General features: G+C 39.2%; 1 protein-coding gene across 2 annotated transcripts; it reads left to right on the top strand.

The window, feature by feature from the left end:
* Positions 1–485: 485 nt before the first annotated feature.
* yy1b (YY1 transcription factor b) lies at positions 486–10,184 on the top strand. Of its 2 annotated transcripts, none has more exons than XM_037750945.1 (5): positions 486–1,284; positions 5,014–5,176; positions 6,127–6,187; positions 6,673–6,831; positions 9,069–10,184. In XM_037750945.1, exons 1-5 carry the CDS (start codon positions 675–677, stop codon positions 9,249–9,251), a joined length of 1,176 nt encoding a protein of 391 aa, XP_037606873.1. In that variant the 5' UTR covers positions 486–674; the 3' UTR covers positions 9,252–10,184. The 2 variants fall into 2 exon arrangements, with proteins under 2 accessions (XP_037606873.1, XP_037606874.1); XM_037750946.1 differs by having other exon boundaries at positions 487–1,284; positions 5,026–5,176.
* The last annotated feature ends 7,941 nt before the right edge of the window (positions 10,185–18,125 follow it).

The following is an 18,125-nucleotide window of genomic DNA, read 5'->3' as shown; positions in this document are numbered from 1 at the left end:
AAAAAATAAATGAATAATATACAGTGCAGGAAGAGGCAAAAAATCTACCAGCAGCACTGCTATCAAGTTATTGCTGGGTTCTTCATAAAATTAATATGATTTTATTTGTTTTTCTTTTTTTTCAACAAACTTTTTATAATTATTATTATTATTACTATCATTTTCATTATTATTACTATCATATATATATATAGTATATATTTACAGTATATATATATACTATATGATATATATATTATATCATATATATATATATATATATATATATATATATATTATATTATATTATATTATATACTATTATTATGTAATTTACTTGTTATTTGTTTTGCACAATTTAAGACTATACAACATAACAAAAAAATTAAATGAACAATATACAGTGCAGGAAGAGGCAAAAAATCTACCAGCAGCACTGGTCTGGGTATCAAGTTATCGCTGTGGTTCTTCAACAAGTCTCGCGATGTTTCAGTATTGGAGAGCAATAGTGGCAACGAGAAGTGGCGTGGGACGGAGTGAAGAGAGAGTTGTTATCGAAGAAGAGGGAGAAGAGGGAGAAGAAGAGGAAGAGGGAGAACCGGAGGAATAGCAGAGCTTGGGGGGTGTGTTGAGTGTGTGTTTTGAGAGGTCCACAACACGGCGTGAATGAGACAGTCAAGCTGGCGGACTTCAATATGGCATCCGGAGATACTCTGTACATCGAGACAGACGGCTCGGAGATGCCGGCCGAGATCGTGGAGCTCCACGAGATAGAGGTGGAGACGATCCCGGTGGAGACCATCGAGACCACGGTGGTCGGCGGGGTCGACGACGAGGACGAAGACGAGGAAGAGGACGACGACGACGAGCCCATGATCGCTCTGCAACCTCTAGTAACAGACGACCACCACCACCATCACCATCACCACCACCACCACCATCAGGAGGTGATCCTAGTCCAGACTCGAGAGGAGGTAGTCGGCGGAGACGATGAAGACGACGACGACGACGACTCGGACATGCACACGGACGGCGGCGGCAGCGGGGGCTTCGAGGACCAGATCCTCATCCCGGTGCCTGCACCCGGAGTGGAGGACGAGTATATAGAGCAGACTCTGGTGACTGTGGCCGGGAAGAGCAGCTCGGTTGGCCGCATGAAACGAGCAGGAGGAGGCGGTGGTGGTGGGAAGAAAGCGGGCAAAAAGAGCTATCTCTCCGCGGAGTCCGGCGGGAGGAAATGGGAGCAGAAGCAGGTGCAGATAAAGACACTGGAGGGCGAGTTCTCTGTCACTATGTGGGCATCGGGTGAGTAAAGCGTTGCTAGAGGCCCTCGTTGCTAGGGCGTTGTCCTGCTGCACCACACTAGTCCCTGGACGTGTTACGGTCGTGTAAAAGCGGTAAATAACGACACATTTCCCCGCTAAACCTCTCGAAATGTTTTTGTTTTGAAGGGAGGCCATGTTTTTAAAGTGTTGCCTGGGCGCCGCCATATTTCCCCGAGACTTAGTAGACAAGTATGGCGGCGACAGGCCCCCGAAAACATGGCGCTGGTCGCGGCCAGGCGGAGAGACCGTGGTGGTGCTGCTACAAGAGGGAGACTGTTAGAGGGGTTTTGGGGTGATATTAGAGCTCAAATTGGGGTTTTTGTAGTGTTTAAATGCAGCTGGATGATTTATGTTGAGTATGTGATGTTTTAATAAGCGTGGGTTTGTCAGTGAGGTGCTATTTTAGTCCAGTGAAGGGGTTTAGCTGTTAGCTCTGGTTGCTTGTTGGTGGTGGTTCAGCAGTTCTTCTGCAGCGGGCTGACTACTGCCTCTGTGCAGACTGCTGGTACTGCGTGCAATGTGATATTAACCCTAATCACTACTGGAGACAGGGCTTCATAATGCAATATAATTATGTTTATTTATTTATTTATATTAAGATATTCACGAGGTTAATCATTTCATTTCTCTACCTGTTTTTTGAGAGGACACAGCTGGAGCTATTTATTTAGTGCACTCTGCAGGGTGGTTTACAGTAGGATGTTTATAGTTTCTTATTTTTTTCAATAGCTTTCAATAAGCTCTCAATAAATATCTCCAAACTAGGCTTTAGATTTAGATTTATGTGCACGCCGTATTGTTCTTTTCTGTATTTTTTATTATAAAATTTAGTTGAAAACATTGTTTTAAATATAATATATATATATATATATATATATATATATATATATATATATATATATATATATATATATATAACTTTTTCTTTACTTTTATATTATTATTTTAATATATTATTTTTTGTTTGGTTTTGTTATATCATTAGCATTGTTTTTTTTGGTTGTTTTTTTTACATGTTTACAGTCATTTTATTTCACAACCAGATAGCCTACCTGTTTTTTGAGAGGACACATCAGCTATCTGGAGCTATTTTCTTTAGTGCACTCTGCAGGGTGGTTTACAGTAGAATTCAATAGTTTCTTATTTTTTTTCAATAGCTTCTTATTTACACACTTAATTGAAGGAGACCATTAATTCACCAGACAGCGTTTCTTCTACTGCCTCTGTGCAGAGGGATGGTACTGCGTGCAATGTGATATTAACCCTAATCACTACTGGAAAAAGGGCTTCATAATGCAATATAATTATGTTTATTTATATATTTATTTATTTATTTATATTAAGATATTTATGAGGTTAATCATTTTATATCACACCTGTTTTCGAGAGGACACAGCATCTATCTATATGGAGCTATTTCTTTAGTGCACTCTGCAGGGTGGTTTACAGTAGGATTCAATAGTTAATAGTTTCTTTCTTTTTTTCTCAATAGCTTCTTATTTTTTACACACCCACGTCTTAATTGAAGGAGATCATTAATTTTTGTTCCTGCTTGAAACATGACACCTTAACCCATCACTACTGGAAAAGGTTCTTCATAATGCAACCTTTTGAAGAGCTGATATTTATTATTAGTTTATTTCACAACCATGATAGTCTACCTTGTTTTTGAGAGGACACATCATCTATCTATCTGGAGCTATTTTTTTAGTGCACTCTGCAGGGTGGTTTACAGTAGGAAAAAAATTAAAAAACTGTAAAATGTAAAAACCCAAAACAAAACAAATAAAAACAATGCTAATGATATAACAAAACTAAACAAAGAATTATATATTTAAACATATAAGAAAAAGTTATATATATATATATATATATATATATTATATATTTAAAACAATATTTTCAACTAAATTGTATAATAAAAAATACAGAAAAGAACAGAATACGGTGTGCACATAAATCTAATAGCTTCTTATTTTTTTTTACACACGCACATCTTAATTGAAGGAGACCATTAACTTGTGTAAAGGGATGGTACTGCGTGCAATGTAATATTATTGACCAGGTGTTAACCCATCACTACTGGGAAAAGGGCTTCATAATGCAACCTTTCAAGAGCTGATATTTATTTAATCATTTGATTTCACAATCAGATAGTCTACCTTGTTTTTGAGAGGACACAGCAGCTATCTGGAGCTATTTATTTAGTACACTCTGCAGGGTGGTTTACAGTAGGATTCAATAGTTTATAGTTTCTTATTTTTTTTCAATAGCTTTCAATAAGCTCTCAATAAATATCTCCAAACTAGGCTTTAGATTTAGATTTATGGTCACGCCGTATTCTGTTCTTTTCTGTATTTTTTATTATAAAATTTAGTTGAAAAACATTGTTTTAAATATAAAATATATATATATAACTTTTTCTTTATTTTTATGTTATTATTTTAATATATCATTTTTGTTTGGTTTTGTTATATCATTAGCATTGTTTTTTTTGTTGTTGTTTTTTTTTACCTGTTTACAGTCATTTTATTTCACAACCAGATAGTCTACCTGTTTTTTGAGAGGACACATCAGCTATCTGGAGCTATTTTCTTTAGTGCACTCTGCAGGGTGGTTTACAGTTGGATTCAATAGTTTATTGTTTCTTATTTTTTTTCAATAGCTTCTTATTTTTACACACTTAATTGAAGGAGAGTATTAATTCACCAGACAGCGTTGCTTCTTTTGCAGCGGGCTGACTACTGCCTCTGTGCAGAGGGATGGTACTTCATGCAATGTAATATTGACCAGGTGTTAACCCATCACTACTGGGAATAGGCTTCATAATGCAACCTTTTCAAGAGCTGATATTTATGAGCTTAATCATTTTTATTTTACAACCAGATAGTCTACCTGTTTTTGAGAGGACACAGCATCTATCTATCTGGAGCTATTTTTTTAGTGCACTTTGCAGGGTGGTTTACAGTAGAATTCAATAGTTATAGTTTCTTATTTTTTTTCCAATAGCTTCTTATTTTTACACACTTAATTGAAGGAGACCATTCATTTTTGGTGCCTGCTTGAAACATGACACCTTTTTAGAAATTAAGAATAAATATCTCCAAACTAGGCTTGAGATTTATGTGCACACCGTCTTCTGTTCTTTTCTGTATTTTTTATTATACAATTTAGTTGAAAATATTGTTTTAAATATAGAATATATATATATAGAATATATATATAAAACTTTTTCTTTATTTTTTATATTATTATTTTTATATTTTTTGTTTAGTTTTGTTATATCATTAGCATTGTTTTTTGTTTGTTTACATTTTTTATTATAAAATTTAGTTGAAAATATTGTTTAAATATAATATATATATCTTTATTTTTTATATTATTTATTATTTTAATATATTCATTTTTGTTTAGTTTTGTTATATCATTAGCACTGTTTTTTTTGTTTTTACATGTTTACAGTATGATTTACAAAGTCAAATTTTTAAAAAAATTATGAGCAGCATGAGGTGAGTAATATTCGGAAATATAATGGAAATAGGTAATTTTTCTATTAATGTAAAACCAAAGTAATTATGCAACAATAATGTGACTCCTGATATAACTTCATGGCCAAGGCAGCTGCAGATGTGTTTTTTGCCCTCCCTCAGGCTTGTTGCTAGGGAAACACCAGTGTGTTATCCGTTCAGTCTCTGTAATGTATTCCTAGATGACAATAAAGACATTGACCATGAGTCAGTGGTGGAAGAGCAGATCGTCGGGGAGAACTCCCCTCCAGACTACTCGGAGTACATGACGGGGAAGAAGCTGCCCCCTGGTGGTATCCCGGGGATCGACCTCTCAGACCCCAAACAGCTGGCTGAGTTTGCCAGGTCAGTGTGTGTTTTGGTCTCTGCATCCCTTGTTCCCAGATGTAAACACACCTGTTTGTGTCAACAACTCTGATTAATATGCAAAAAAGGATATCACAAAGGGGATATGTAGTGCGAGATAAACATGGTGCTGACCCTCTACACAATTATCAGATATTCTGTTTAGCTTGTGTCTGTCAGGCAAAACAATAGGGCTGTCAATCGATTTAATATATTGAATCCTGATGTCCTGTCCATAGTTAAATACGATTAATCGTAAATTAATTAAATTAATTAAAAGCGTTATTTATCCTTCTTCGCGACAAACTAGTAAGTCAATGTTGGTATATGTATATATAAGAAAGACAAATAAAGTATATGAAAAAAACACTTGGTATAATGTAGACGTGTTTGTGTATATGTGGATGCAGACTGCACATATTGATTTATGTTAATGCACAAGGTTTGAGCAAGCTCTGTGTATAGTATTTACTGGGGAAGGTGTACCATTGTTATGTGCTGAAATAGACCAAAAGGAAGTATTTTATAGACATCACAAAACAAGCAACTAACAGTTATTTTCATTACTGATTATTTACTCACTTATGTTGTCTTTTAATCATATAGCCTATAAAATGTCAGCTAAATGGAAAGCAGGCTGATTTTATGGTGAGACCAGTGAACGCTCATAGTGAGTGGGCGTTCTATAATTATTTATTAGTAACTTTTCACTGTGCGCTTCACATTCCTGTAAACATGCTCCATCTCGAGGTGAAACGTCAAGTGAGGATATTTCCACTGTAACAGACAGCCTCTTACTGAAACTGGTTGTTGATTAACTAAAACAAATCAACGTTAAAACTGGACTGGTAAATAACACGGGCGCTTGTGTGAAAAGGGATGGCTTTACGACATGTCTGTTTTTGTTTGTTTAAAACCCCAAACCATGTACTTTTTTTTTTCAAAATCAGAATGAAGCCCAGGAAAGTCAAAGAGGACGATGCTCCCCGGACGATAGCTTGCCCTCATAAAGTGAGTCTAACAACGTTGTCCCCAAGTGAACCCTGCTGCCACCACTTTGCCAAGATAGAGTTCATAGTTCCTGATAGCTTTAATAGTCTCACATTGCTGCTTTGTTGCTTTCTGGGTAATTGAACATTTCTGTAAAGGTTATTTAAAAGTGGAGAAAGCACTCGGTTGTATTGATTTTCATGTACTTACAAGAACAATCAAGCCTTATCTGAACTCTACATGTTTAGCTAATGCAAAGGGTGATTCGCTGTATGAGCAGTCTGAAGCTGTTAACAATACATCGCCATTAGGAGAGAATAGACGCAGCTCCACTTTTTCCGGATTTATAGGAAACTAAACAAAAGTTCTGGGGACATTTGACATTGGCATACAAGGAAACAAAAACCCTTTTGGTGCACCACTTCAGAGATTACAAATAACCTTACATTATTCACTTGTCTCTGCTGTTTGTCAACTCTGTGCTGCGCTTTTCTTTTGTCCCCCAGGGCTGCACAAAGATGTTCAGGGATAACTCAGCCATGAGGAAGCATCTCCACACCCACGGACCCCGCGTGCACGTCTGCGCCGAGTGCGGCAAGGCGTTCGTGGAGAGCTCCAAACTCAAGCGTCACCAACTCGTTCACACAGGGGAGAAACCCTTCCAGGTTGGCATCTGGACTAAACTTCACACTCCCCCCCACGCACATACACTTGCACTATTTTTACATTCTTAAGCACATAAGCCCATCAACAGTTTTAAGTCAAATTCAAGCTAAGGAGAATGGGATAATAAGTAATTGCTCGCTCATGGGGTTCAAAAAATCATCACCCACCACGTACCAAACGCAAGTAAAACTTTGTGTTTGGTGGATAAATCAGAGGTCACCCATCACACTGACTGGTAACATTTTTGTTTCTTTGCATGATCTTGAACTCCAAGACTATTATTTGAACTTACTCTCCATAATGAATGACTGATATTTCAATCAAATTTATATGTTTTAGCTGGTATTTTTGATACCTGTCAAGCTTCCTGTTCTTGCAAATTTGCCGTTAACAAACGGTCACGTCGGCAGATTTGGTCAGGGATCAGTGTTCTTAGTAAATTTTGAAACCTTGGCTCCTTGATTTCACACAGAGGTAGAAAAAAGGACAAACAGCTGAAGCTACTGCAGTTAGCTATCTAATGAAGCTAACGTTAGCTTCATGAGTCGGTTGAAAACGCTTTAATGTCTCCAACTTATATAATGTATAATGTATTTTATGGCTACATACACAATAGGGGTTTGAAATAACCAGAGGCCCCACGATATGATATTATCACGATACAATCTTATTGCGATTTTAAACATTATGTGATATGCCAAGTATTATGATAAGATATAATGTGATATATTTCCCTTTATTGCCTTTTTTCAACTGCAAATTATGCATATAAATATCTGTTTCACTTAGAGGTTTAATTCACATATCTTGAGGTCAGAGGTCAAGGGATCCCTTTGAAAATTGCCATGCCAGTTTTTCCTTGCCAAAATTTTGTGTAACCTTTTAGCATTGTTCCAGACAAGGTACCAATTGATTCCTTAAGTTTTTTTAGTTTCATAAGTTACCAATATCTTCACTCTGGCTTTAAGACTGAGCCCGCTACAACCTCTGAAAGACACCAGGCACTCTGGTGGATTGTTAAGAAGTTAATAGTTTATGTAATTAAAGATCGATACTTGACGTCCGTGTGTCGATACCATATTGCCACGCAAATACAGTATTGCCACGATACTATACTGTATCGATTTAATACGCAATATCGTCCTCAAAGACTGAGATCGTATAAATAAAATATTCCAAATGCTATTTCTATGACTGAAACTAAAGCTGGCGAAAAGTCAGCATCTTCACCAACTGATGGAAAACAAAACGAGCAGAAACAAAACAAAAGAGAAATGGTTGTTCTTTTTTCCCAACATAACCCTGTTTTGCTGCATGATGTTATTGGTTGTATTACCAAACAGTACATTTTTACTTTTAATGTTACAAGAGAAAAGGCTGTTGGGATGAACACTAACCAATGTGTTTGGCATTATTTTGGGTACCATTGGTTGCTGGAGTGTAAACTTCCTCAAATCCAGTAAAGAGCTGGACAGAGACGCTAACGTTAGCCTAAACTCTGATAACATCAACTTCCGCACAGTGGGGAAACACTGCACTGTGAATGTGCTAGTCTTGATAACTTAACCTGTAAAGCCCATACTAGTAGTTCATTTATCCAACGCTCTGTTACTACTCTAGGTAGTAAGCTAGTTAACCGGACATGCTAACGTTTACAGCTTAAGCTAGAGCAGATAAACACGGTTTAGTCCATTCCTTTACACTTCTGCTCTTGTGTCTTTGGGTTTGGGAGGATTAAAAAAATACAGAAACGTATTTACAAACGTACGCACATCCAGATGATAAATACTAGGTGCTGGACAGAAAAACATGTAAAAGATGGAAAAATGAGTCCGCACACTAGATAGTGCTCCCATGAACATTTAATTTATTACCACCGGTGATGTTTCGAGGGTCTGAAGAAGAGCATCACCGGTGGAAATCAATTCAATGTTCATGGGAGCAGTATCTAGTATGCAGACTCCATTTTTCCATCTTTTACAGGATTAAAAAATACGCCACCCTCCCAAACTTTTAAAATGCAGAGTGTCTGTTACTACAGCTTCATGCACACCGCTTCAACATGTGGTGGAAATCCAAAGCCTGACAGGCCCCGCCGTTGCTGAGCTGTGATTGGGCAGTCGCTGTTTGGGGGGGAGAGGTGTAACGAATAGTCAATTAAGCCCAGAAATTGGATGTCACGCACTGCATGATCAGCATGAAGACTGACTCCCGTGCTTCCTCTCATTTCTTTTAGTGTACCTTCGAAGGCTGCGGGAAACGGTTTTCTCTGGACTTCAACCTGCGCACGCACGTGCGGATCCACACTGGAGACCGACCTTACGTCTGCCCTTTCGACGGCTGCAATAAGAAGTTCGCGCAGTCGACCAACCTAAAGTCTCACATCCTCACACACGCCAAAGCCAAAAACAACCAATGAGAACCCATCCACCAGCGTCAAGCCACACACAAAAAAAAAAAGAAGAGCATCCTAGCGGCACACCTGAAGCCTCTTTTGAGGACGGAATGAAAAGCTTGAGACTTATTGATTTATATGAAAAATCTGACAGATCAAAAGACTTAAAAAACACTGAAATTCAGCTAGTTTTCCTGCGTCCCCTTTTCTTCGTCTGCTGTCACATTGGACGAGGAACACAGTGACTTTTCCCCAAAGCCCCGGCCAACACAGTCCCTTTGTTTCTCCAGTGGCGCTCGGCTGCCAGAAGATGGAACTCAAGGACAAACATCAAGAGACTTATTTTTACCAGAGCGAGGAGAGAAGCAGCGGTCTATTAGTATTTTTATTTTCTCACATAGCTTTTATTTTACCCAAGTGTGCATATTGTACACTTGTCTCAGGCTATGTTTAGTAAAATTGTGATTTATTTCTTTTTTTTCCTCGTGCATTATAACATCATACCCATGATACAAAAAAGGCCCCAACCCGTTTCACACGTATGAGGAGTTTAAAAACGGCTGTATGTTTGCATTTCCATACCCTCTTTGGTTGTATTTTTCTCTAACCACAAAATAACCGTGTATACTTGTATTGTATGGCTGTATTGAAATTACGTAGACATAGATAGAGGTGTGATTTAAAGTGTTAACCAATTAAACTTTTAGTCATGAGTTGCTTTATATTTTCTATGAACTGTCTTTACACAGATGAATGAGTAATATAAACTTATTCGGAACGCGTCTCGTTTAAAGTATCTGGAGCGAACATTTGAACTGGCTGCAAGCGAGACCATCACTTTCTTTGTTGGAATGTAATGTACAGATGTCAACCATTAACTTCCTTTTGTTGATATTTACACCCATGTATCTCAACTGCCCACAATAAAATGGCTCATTCCCACCCTGTCAAAATGCACATACGCTATTATTAAGTGTATCCTTTTGATTGATTATTTGTTTCAGATAAACTCCCTCTGAATTAGTGGTAACCAAATGTATTATTTAGCCTGCTTGTTGTTTTAAAGTCTACACCATCTAAAATGAATGTACAAGTGTTTTGGCTCATTTTACCCCATTTAATGCAACGTTAGGTATATTATTTAGAGCTGAAACAATAAATTGATCAGTTTGTTGGTCAAATAAGTTAATCAAATCTTTTTTTTCAGGCAAAAACGGCAAATACTTTCTCCTTCCAGCTCAACAAATACTGCTTTTCTTTGTCATGTATGATAGTAAACTGAATATCTTTTGTTTTTGAATCGATAAAATGAGAAATTTAAAGACATCTTATGGTCTTTGGGTAATTATAATGGGTGTTTTTGCTATAAAGAATACCATCAATCAATTGAGAAAACAAGTGTCAGATCAATCAGTAATGAAATTTATCATTAGTTGCAGCCCTAATATTATTACTGAGAACTATTTCCCCAAGCATACTGCAGAATTTTGAATGTGATTTTCCTACATGAGGAAGCCTTTCATCACATTTCATAGCAGTCACGTATGAAGTTCAAAACCTGCTTCAGGCAGGAACATTCAGTAACCTGCCAAACAGGAACTGTCATATGCAAAATGCTATCAGATCCTTTACACCGCATCCAAATAGATTTTTCCCTTTGGCTCGCATGCATACACAGTTCCTGAAAATGTCCTCAGTGGTTGAAAGTTACTAAATACATTTACATAAAGGTGTCGCGTGCGGCCATTCCGGCTACGTAAACAAAGCGCAGAGAAGTTTGTATTACAACACAACTTCATTCTCTGCTCAGGTAGACATTACTCCACTATATCTTTACATAGCAAATAGTTGTTTTTGCTGCCACATTAATGCTCTGAATATCGAGAACCTTTTAGTACCGTGCATAATGAGTATTTCCATGTTACTTTAAACTTCTACTCCACTATATTTCTGAGGGAAATCCATTTATTTGACAGCTAATGTTCTACATTAAAATGCACAGAATATAAAGCAGGTAAAATTAGTTCAACCTCCAGCAGTCCAGCTACAACATTATAGTACTGCGGACACGTTAATGCATAAGTACTAATTATCCCATAATATGATAATATAACACTGAGAGTGGCCATTCTGCACAATGAGTGCTTTTATTTCTAATACTTGCTCAAACTTATGCACTTTTACTTAAGTACATTTTTAATGCAGGACCATCAATGGTAATGGAGTGTTTTTATAGTTTGGCATTACTTAAGTAATGATCTGGATACTTCTCCCACCAGTGGATGTCATGCAGTGGTGATGAGGTGGGTGTACTAGTAGGTAGATGGGTAGGTTACCGAGGAGGAAGTGGGTATACTCTCCTGTGAGTGTTTGGCTGATAGGTGGGTATACTGTAAACTGACAAAAAAAAACAGGTGGGTATATAGCCTCCACTACACCACTGATGTCATGATGCGTCTTTGTTGTTCTTCATGCTTCTATGTTTTTTTAGAAGCCCAGAAATATCAATAGTCAATAGGCGGCTGTGGCTCAGAGGTAGAGCGGGTAAATGGAAGATTGGCGTTTCGATCCCTGGCTCCTCCAGTCCGCATGTCAAAGTGTCTTTGGGCAAGATACTGAACCTCAAATTGCCCCCGAAAACCGTGCCATCGGTGTATGACTGATCATTAGATTATAAATCCTAATTAGCAGGTGGCACCTTGCATGGCAGCCTCTGTAACATGTAATGTAGAGCGCTTTGAGTGTTTGGAAGACTAGAAAGGTGCTATATAAATGCAAGTTCATTAACCATTCATATCACACAGAGGCTATGGCCCATGGACTGTAGCCATAGCACGTTCAATAATCCATCAATGACCACACAAAAGATATTGGAAAATATAAACAAACAAGAAATTCTAGAAACAATGGTATGCTGAGGAAAATGATCAGCAGCAGTGTACGAAATGTGCAAAAACATGCATTGTAACACTATTCTAGGGTTTGCAGCTAACAATTAAAATGAATCTACTAATCAATTTCTCAAGTAATCAGTTCATTATCTGGTCTATGGAAAGTCAGAAAATAGTTCAAATGTCCATTACAGTTTCCCAGAATCAAAGGGGACATCTTTTAAATGTGTTTAGGGCTGCAACTAACGATTATTTTCACTGTCGATTAATCTGTTGATATTTTCTTGATTAATCGATTAGTTGTTTGTCTATAAAATGTCAGAAAATGGTCCACAAATTTGTCCACAACTCAAAGATATTCAGTTTACTGTCATAGAGGAGTAAAGAAACCAGAAAATATTCACATTTAACAAGCTGGAATCAGAGAATTTTGACTTTTTTTCTTACTCAAACCGATTAATCGATTATCAAAATAGTTGCCGATTAATTTAATAGTTGACAACTAATCGATAAATCGTTGCAGCTCTAGTTGTGTCAATTCAATATTCTGAAATAAGTACGTTTTTTGGCTTAAAAATGACTTCAGCTTCACATAATTCCCCCTTAGAGTCTCAATTCTTGTGGTAAGTAAACACACCACAGGCTTCCCAGTGTCTACTCTGAGAGAAATATTAAAAAGTAACTCTCTCTTCATTCATATTTGACTCAGGGTAACAAGAGTTTCTAAAAGCTGCATCAGCTCGGTGGGAGTTTCCTTCCTTCCTTCTCCGGTCTCCACTTGCAGTTTTTGAGTTTACACACAAATCCATTCCCCTTTTCTGCTCAGCCAGCAGGATTAGCACAACTGTCGACCTCAGCGTCCTGCTAAGATCCTGCTCTTTTGGCCTGATCCTGGTCATCCCAGTGCAGACTCCAGATCAGCTCCTACTGCCCCCTTCTGGCACTAATATGTAGTGTCTTTCACCCAAGGTGGCAGGGCAGTGCTATCCATGGTGCTGATCCCCAGGCGGTGGATACAGCAGTGTCATCAAGCCTCTCTATGTGTGTGTGAGGTAAAGTTTGAATCTTTTCTTGCAGCCTGTCACATAAATGATCCAAGAGGGAAGAGGAAAAACAAAAGAGGAGCTTTGTTTTTCTGGTGAGGAAATACATTGATTTAGCTCCAGTGCATTCTTGATGTCTTATTGGCTTTTTTTTTTAGCTCAGATTTGCTGCTTGAAATTCAAAACCAGGCGCACTTTTCTTCTACCTGAGACCAACTCTGTGTATGAGAAAGTGAGAGTATATGTAAAGGCTGATTCAGGCATGATTCCACTTGGGGGTCTCTGTCTTTTTTTTATTCTAAGGGAGCATTTATTCACGGGATTGGTTGTTTTGATTGACAAAGGCAGGGGAGAGTAAATGCGCTACTTGTTATGCAGCTGAAGTCTGTCAAGCCTCCAACACCTGCTCTCTTTCAGATGCTTATTTCATTATGGCTCCTCTCTCCCAGGAGTCAAGGCACTTGAGTTTTTTTTCCCCCCTCCTATTTTTAATTCTGTGCTGCATGTTTACCTGGATGTTATTCCCCTTCTCTCTTACACTCCCTGCTTCGGCCAAATCGGAGCTTATTTGCAGCCGAGTGTGATCTCACCTACAATCTTCAACGCCTGGATTTTCTTTCATTAGTTTCTCTCTCTCTCTCTCTCTCTCTCTCTCTCTCTCTTTCTGTTGCACTGGCAGCAAGCAAACAAAGGTTTATCACACTGAAGCGTAGCAGGCGGCCTCAGCAGTGAGATACCCACGGTTCTTACAGCTGCACTAAACCCCCTTCATCTGTGAGTGGAAACTAAATCAGGAAATCCTTCCAGATCAACCCCTCGGCCCTCTGTTCTTTATTATTCATTTTACTCTTCTTAATAACACTCCTGCCAAGGATCTTTCTCCCGCTTGTGCTCTGCTTGTCAAGAGCTGAATTTCATATTCATGTAAATAAATCCTGAGGCAAACAACCACCAGTGTAAATAGGATAAACTATCATCATATAATGTATGACAGAGTCAACTTTATTCTGCAAATGTAGAATGCACAAATGGACTTCTCTGTAGATCCTTGGCTACATATAGTGAAAGCCTGTCTGTGCTTAGCTCCTCCATTGCTCCGACACTCAGCCAATTTGATGTGAAGGCATGCAGAACACCATAACTCAATTTCATCCAATCTGTAGGTCCGTAACTTAAATCTCTTCTAAACACGTTTAAATCTCTTGAAATGCCTCTTTTTGTGTGTGTGCGGTAGGCACAGCAAGAGATGCTATTTCCATGCAGAAAATATGTTGCCAAGGTAACAGAGGAGAGAGTGTGAGCATGTGAGAGAGAGGCTGAGATACCCCCTGAATACCAGGACTGCCGCTGCAGACGTAGAGCACAACGCTCCACCCTGTCAGCATCGCTACAGCAGATTTTCAACAACCACTAACACATCTGAAGGCTGACTTTGCTTTAAATGTCAGTTGGCTTTTTTTATTTTTGTCTTTATTTGCCGAAGTGTCGCACCAAAAGAATGGCATAGGTGGTAATTTGTCTTTCTGCATCGCACCCTCTTTTTCACCTCTGGTCCCCTTATCAGCTCCCTTCCTCTCCGTCTCTACCTATATATAGACCACTGCCTTTCTCTCATTCCTCTGCCTCAGTTTCAGTCTCTCTCTCTCTCTCCATCTGTGTACATCTGTCTCCTCTCTCTTATTATTTTTTTTTCCTAGTTTTAGAGGCACGTTATTGTTTATGTTTCTTGCACTTTTTGAGGATTGCATTTAAATATTGTTGTACTTGTACAATGACAATAAAGATATATTCTATTCTATTCTATTCTATTCTATTCTATTCTATTCTATTCATCCGCTCTCTGTCTGTCGAACACACATTTGTCTCATTGGCATGGCTGTGATTAACTACACTGTTGCCAAAGAATGCTGCACAAGGTTTACAATGCAAGTGTGTGGACTCAGAATGTAAAAAATACAGCATTATATACAATATAGACTATAGTCCCCATATAATCATGAATGGATTCATCGTTTAGGTCATTTATCATACAAAAAAGTGGAAAAAATAAATGCTGGTTCTCAAATGTGAGGATTTGCTGCTTTTCTCTGAATATCATTATATATATAATATATAAATATCTGAGAAATTTTGATGGCCATTTTGCACTATTGTCTGACACCTAATAGACTAAATGATTAACTGATTTCAGTGGTGGGAAAATAACCAAGAAAAGTGCTAAGTACTGTACTTAAGTATTTCCATTTTAACCCACTTTAGAATTACTAGGAACATACTAACATACATTACTCCACTAGGTCTACATTTATCTGCCAGCTTCAAATCAGCTGAGATTTTACATGAAAAAGACACATGTTGGGCTTATAAAATGCAATATACTGTCAAAGATTAAACCAGTAGTTACATAAGCAGTGTCTAGTTGTGGCTCCTTGTCACGTTTCTCAGATGGTTTCGCTTGAATAACCGTTTGAGGCCAAAACATGTCATTCATCTAGTATTTTACAAAAAAAGAGCAAAGATTACAGAAAAGTCTTCTTTCCGACCTCATTAACCATCTCACGACTCCTCAGATTCACCTGACTCTTTGGAGGGGACCAAACCTCTAGGTTGGAAACCACTGGAATCAACTAACTAATTACTGACTGTATATAAATTCTATTGCCTTTCAACGGCTCTCAACATGGCAATGGCGAGCCCGGTGGCTTGTAGCTAACGGTGCAAACAACAGCGAAAAGGCTAACAGTGTTTACCTGAGGGGGAACCGGAGGGCGGGTGCTACGCTTCCGTGACAACGCTGTCGGTCGGGACGCCGTTAACAGCTGTAACCGGCGGCAACATGCACGAACATGCGCTAAAAGCAATCGCAGCCTGCCCGACGATGTCAACAAAGCAAGGAGAAGCTCAGATTACAACTAACACAGAGGGAGAGTGACTTCATCCTCTGCTCAGGTAGACATTGCTCCAATATATTACATAGCATTTGCTGCTATATTAATGCCTGGATATCCAATTTAGCACCTTTAAAGCTAGCTCCACCTTGACCAGCTACAAAGGTAAAATGTGGCTTATTCATGCATCAGTATTAATAATCTAATTATGTTATACTAATTTATCAGTCGCAGGGGCCATTTCATGGAAGAACAAACTTCTACATTTCATACAGAAGTACATTTTGCTGCTTATATTTGTATACCTTTACATTACAATAATTTTGAATGACTTTTACTTGTAATGTAGTACTTTAACATTCTTATATTTCGACTTTTACTTCAGTACAAGGCTTTGAGTACTTCCTCCACCATTATCAGCCGATTATGCCTAGAAGGTAACACTAGCTTGCTTCTCCTGTCATTGTACAGGCTGCAGGGTAGCAATCAGTGCTGCTGAATCTCTCTTCATTGGGTTGCCAGGTTTGTCTGTGTCCACCAGTCTCAATGGCCAGGCTGTGATCACTCACTTTGTATTCAGGTGACAGTGCTGAATAACTTTGAGTTTACTTTGTGGTTTAGATTTCCAAACGGTTGATGTTCCAGATTGTGTTGTATTGTCTCTCACTGTAGTATTCACACCAGTCTCTCTCTCTCCCCCTCTCTCCCCCCTGTGCCTCAGTCTCTCCCCCATCAGCCACCACACGTCAACCACAAATCGACCTTTATTTGATTAATGCTTCATTTCACGACCCTCATCACGTCGCCGCTTCGCCCCGCATGGTCACTAAAGGTGAACCCTCTTCAAAAGAGCGTAGCCGTTGCATCTACATTTCAAATCGCCGACTGTAAGGCTGCGCAGAGATGTGATCAGCCTGCAGGTTCTAGCCTACACCGCAAACGTGGTCACAGTCAGATCAAAAGACCTTTTAAAGCTCTCTTTATGAAGAGCTACCTGACATTCTCGATTTTACCCGCATCGGCTGTATCTCCCCCTTAGCTGCAGCGGATGACAACTGATCAAACAATAGCTGTGGGGCCACGGCTCTGTTATCCTCTGTCCATATCCCCATGTGTGTTAGCGTATGCGCTTTGTACGCCCAATTAGCGTGAAATCCAAGTTAAATGTGACACCGCGGCTTGATATCTCAACTTAACAAGCGCACTTAGATGAGATCACTGTGAGCAATAAATAAGATTAGCACACAGAAAACACAGTCGATTCATAATCCTGGTGTGAGCTGGTTACAAAAGCCCCGAAGCCGTGCAGATTTCTGTGTGTGTGGATGTAGAAATGATTCAGCAGTGGGCAAGTGGAATGCAGGCATGCATGCAGTAACATGTTGGGAGCACTTGTGATGGGTGAGCAAAATAACGTGGCTCGTCCACGACCTCCCAACAGCCCCCTGTCCCCCATTACCGCAAGCCTGAAGCGATAACAAGATTAGCATAAGCACTTTTAGTAAGTCACTGTGAATGGGAGCCTTAAAGAGGCTTAAACTGTCCCCCCTTCACCAGCAGCTGATAGATAGTTGGGAGCTGACTGGCACATCTGCTTGGTTGCTGCACTGTTCTCTTGGTGATCTCAGACACTGGCGAATCAATGGGGGATCCATCATTGGGGACGCTCGGCGTAGAGGCGGAGAGCAAATCGCTTCTAGAAGCGATAGCAGCTATCACGCAAATGGGCAGAAAATGGTTCCTAATGGGCCTCTTTTGTCGTTCATCACCCTGGAGCATATGTAACTGAAGGAGGAGAGGAGAGGAAGAGGAGGAAGCATCTGTTCGTTCAGCATGGGAACCCCTCAGGGGGGGAAGGGGTGACACGATAATCTGGGTTCACGTCAAACCAAATCTGGTGTCTGTGGCTGCGGGATGACGCCGTGTCATTTAGTGAGTCTGCGTGTCGAGTAGTGGTAGTCACTCAGTCAGCACCCCCTGGTGTGTGACCTTCGCTCAGCCTCCGCTTTCTACTGGGATTTCGAAAACGCTCGCTCATTTTCTGCCTCGGCTTTGTCAAAAAATCCTGTTGGTAAT

Source organism: Sebastes umbrosus, chromosome 18, assembly GCF_015220745.1.
Source record: "Sebastes umbrosus isolate fSebUmb1 chromosome 18, fSebUmb1.pri, whole genome shotgun sequence".
Taxonomy (NCBI): domain Eukaryota; kingdom Metazoa; phylum Chordata; class Actinopteri; order Perciformes; family Sebastidae; genus Sebastes; species Sebastes umbrosus.
The sequence above is the reverse complement of the archived record's forward strand: the minus strand, read 5'-3'. Positions and strand labels throughout refer to the sequence as shown.

What these genes read in the sequence shown, in the direction of transcription:
- yy1b (XM_037750945.1), top strand. Translation starts at nt 675, where the DNA reads ATGGCATCCGGAGATACTCTGTACATCGAGACAGACGGCTCGGAGATG. An exon ending in TGTCACTATGTGGGCATCGG is followed by an intron (nt 1,285 to 5,013) that starts GTGAGTAAAGCG and finishes ATGTATTCCTAG; the next exon opens with ATGACAATAAAGACATTGAC. An exon ending in CAGGGGAGAAACCCTTCCAG is followed by an intron (nt 6,832 to 9,068) that starts GTTGGCATCTGG and finishes CATTTCTTTTAG; the next exon opens with TGTACCTTCGAAGGCTGCGG.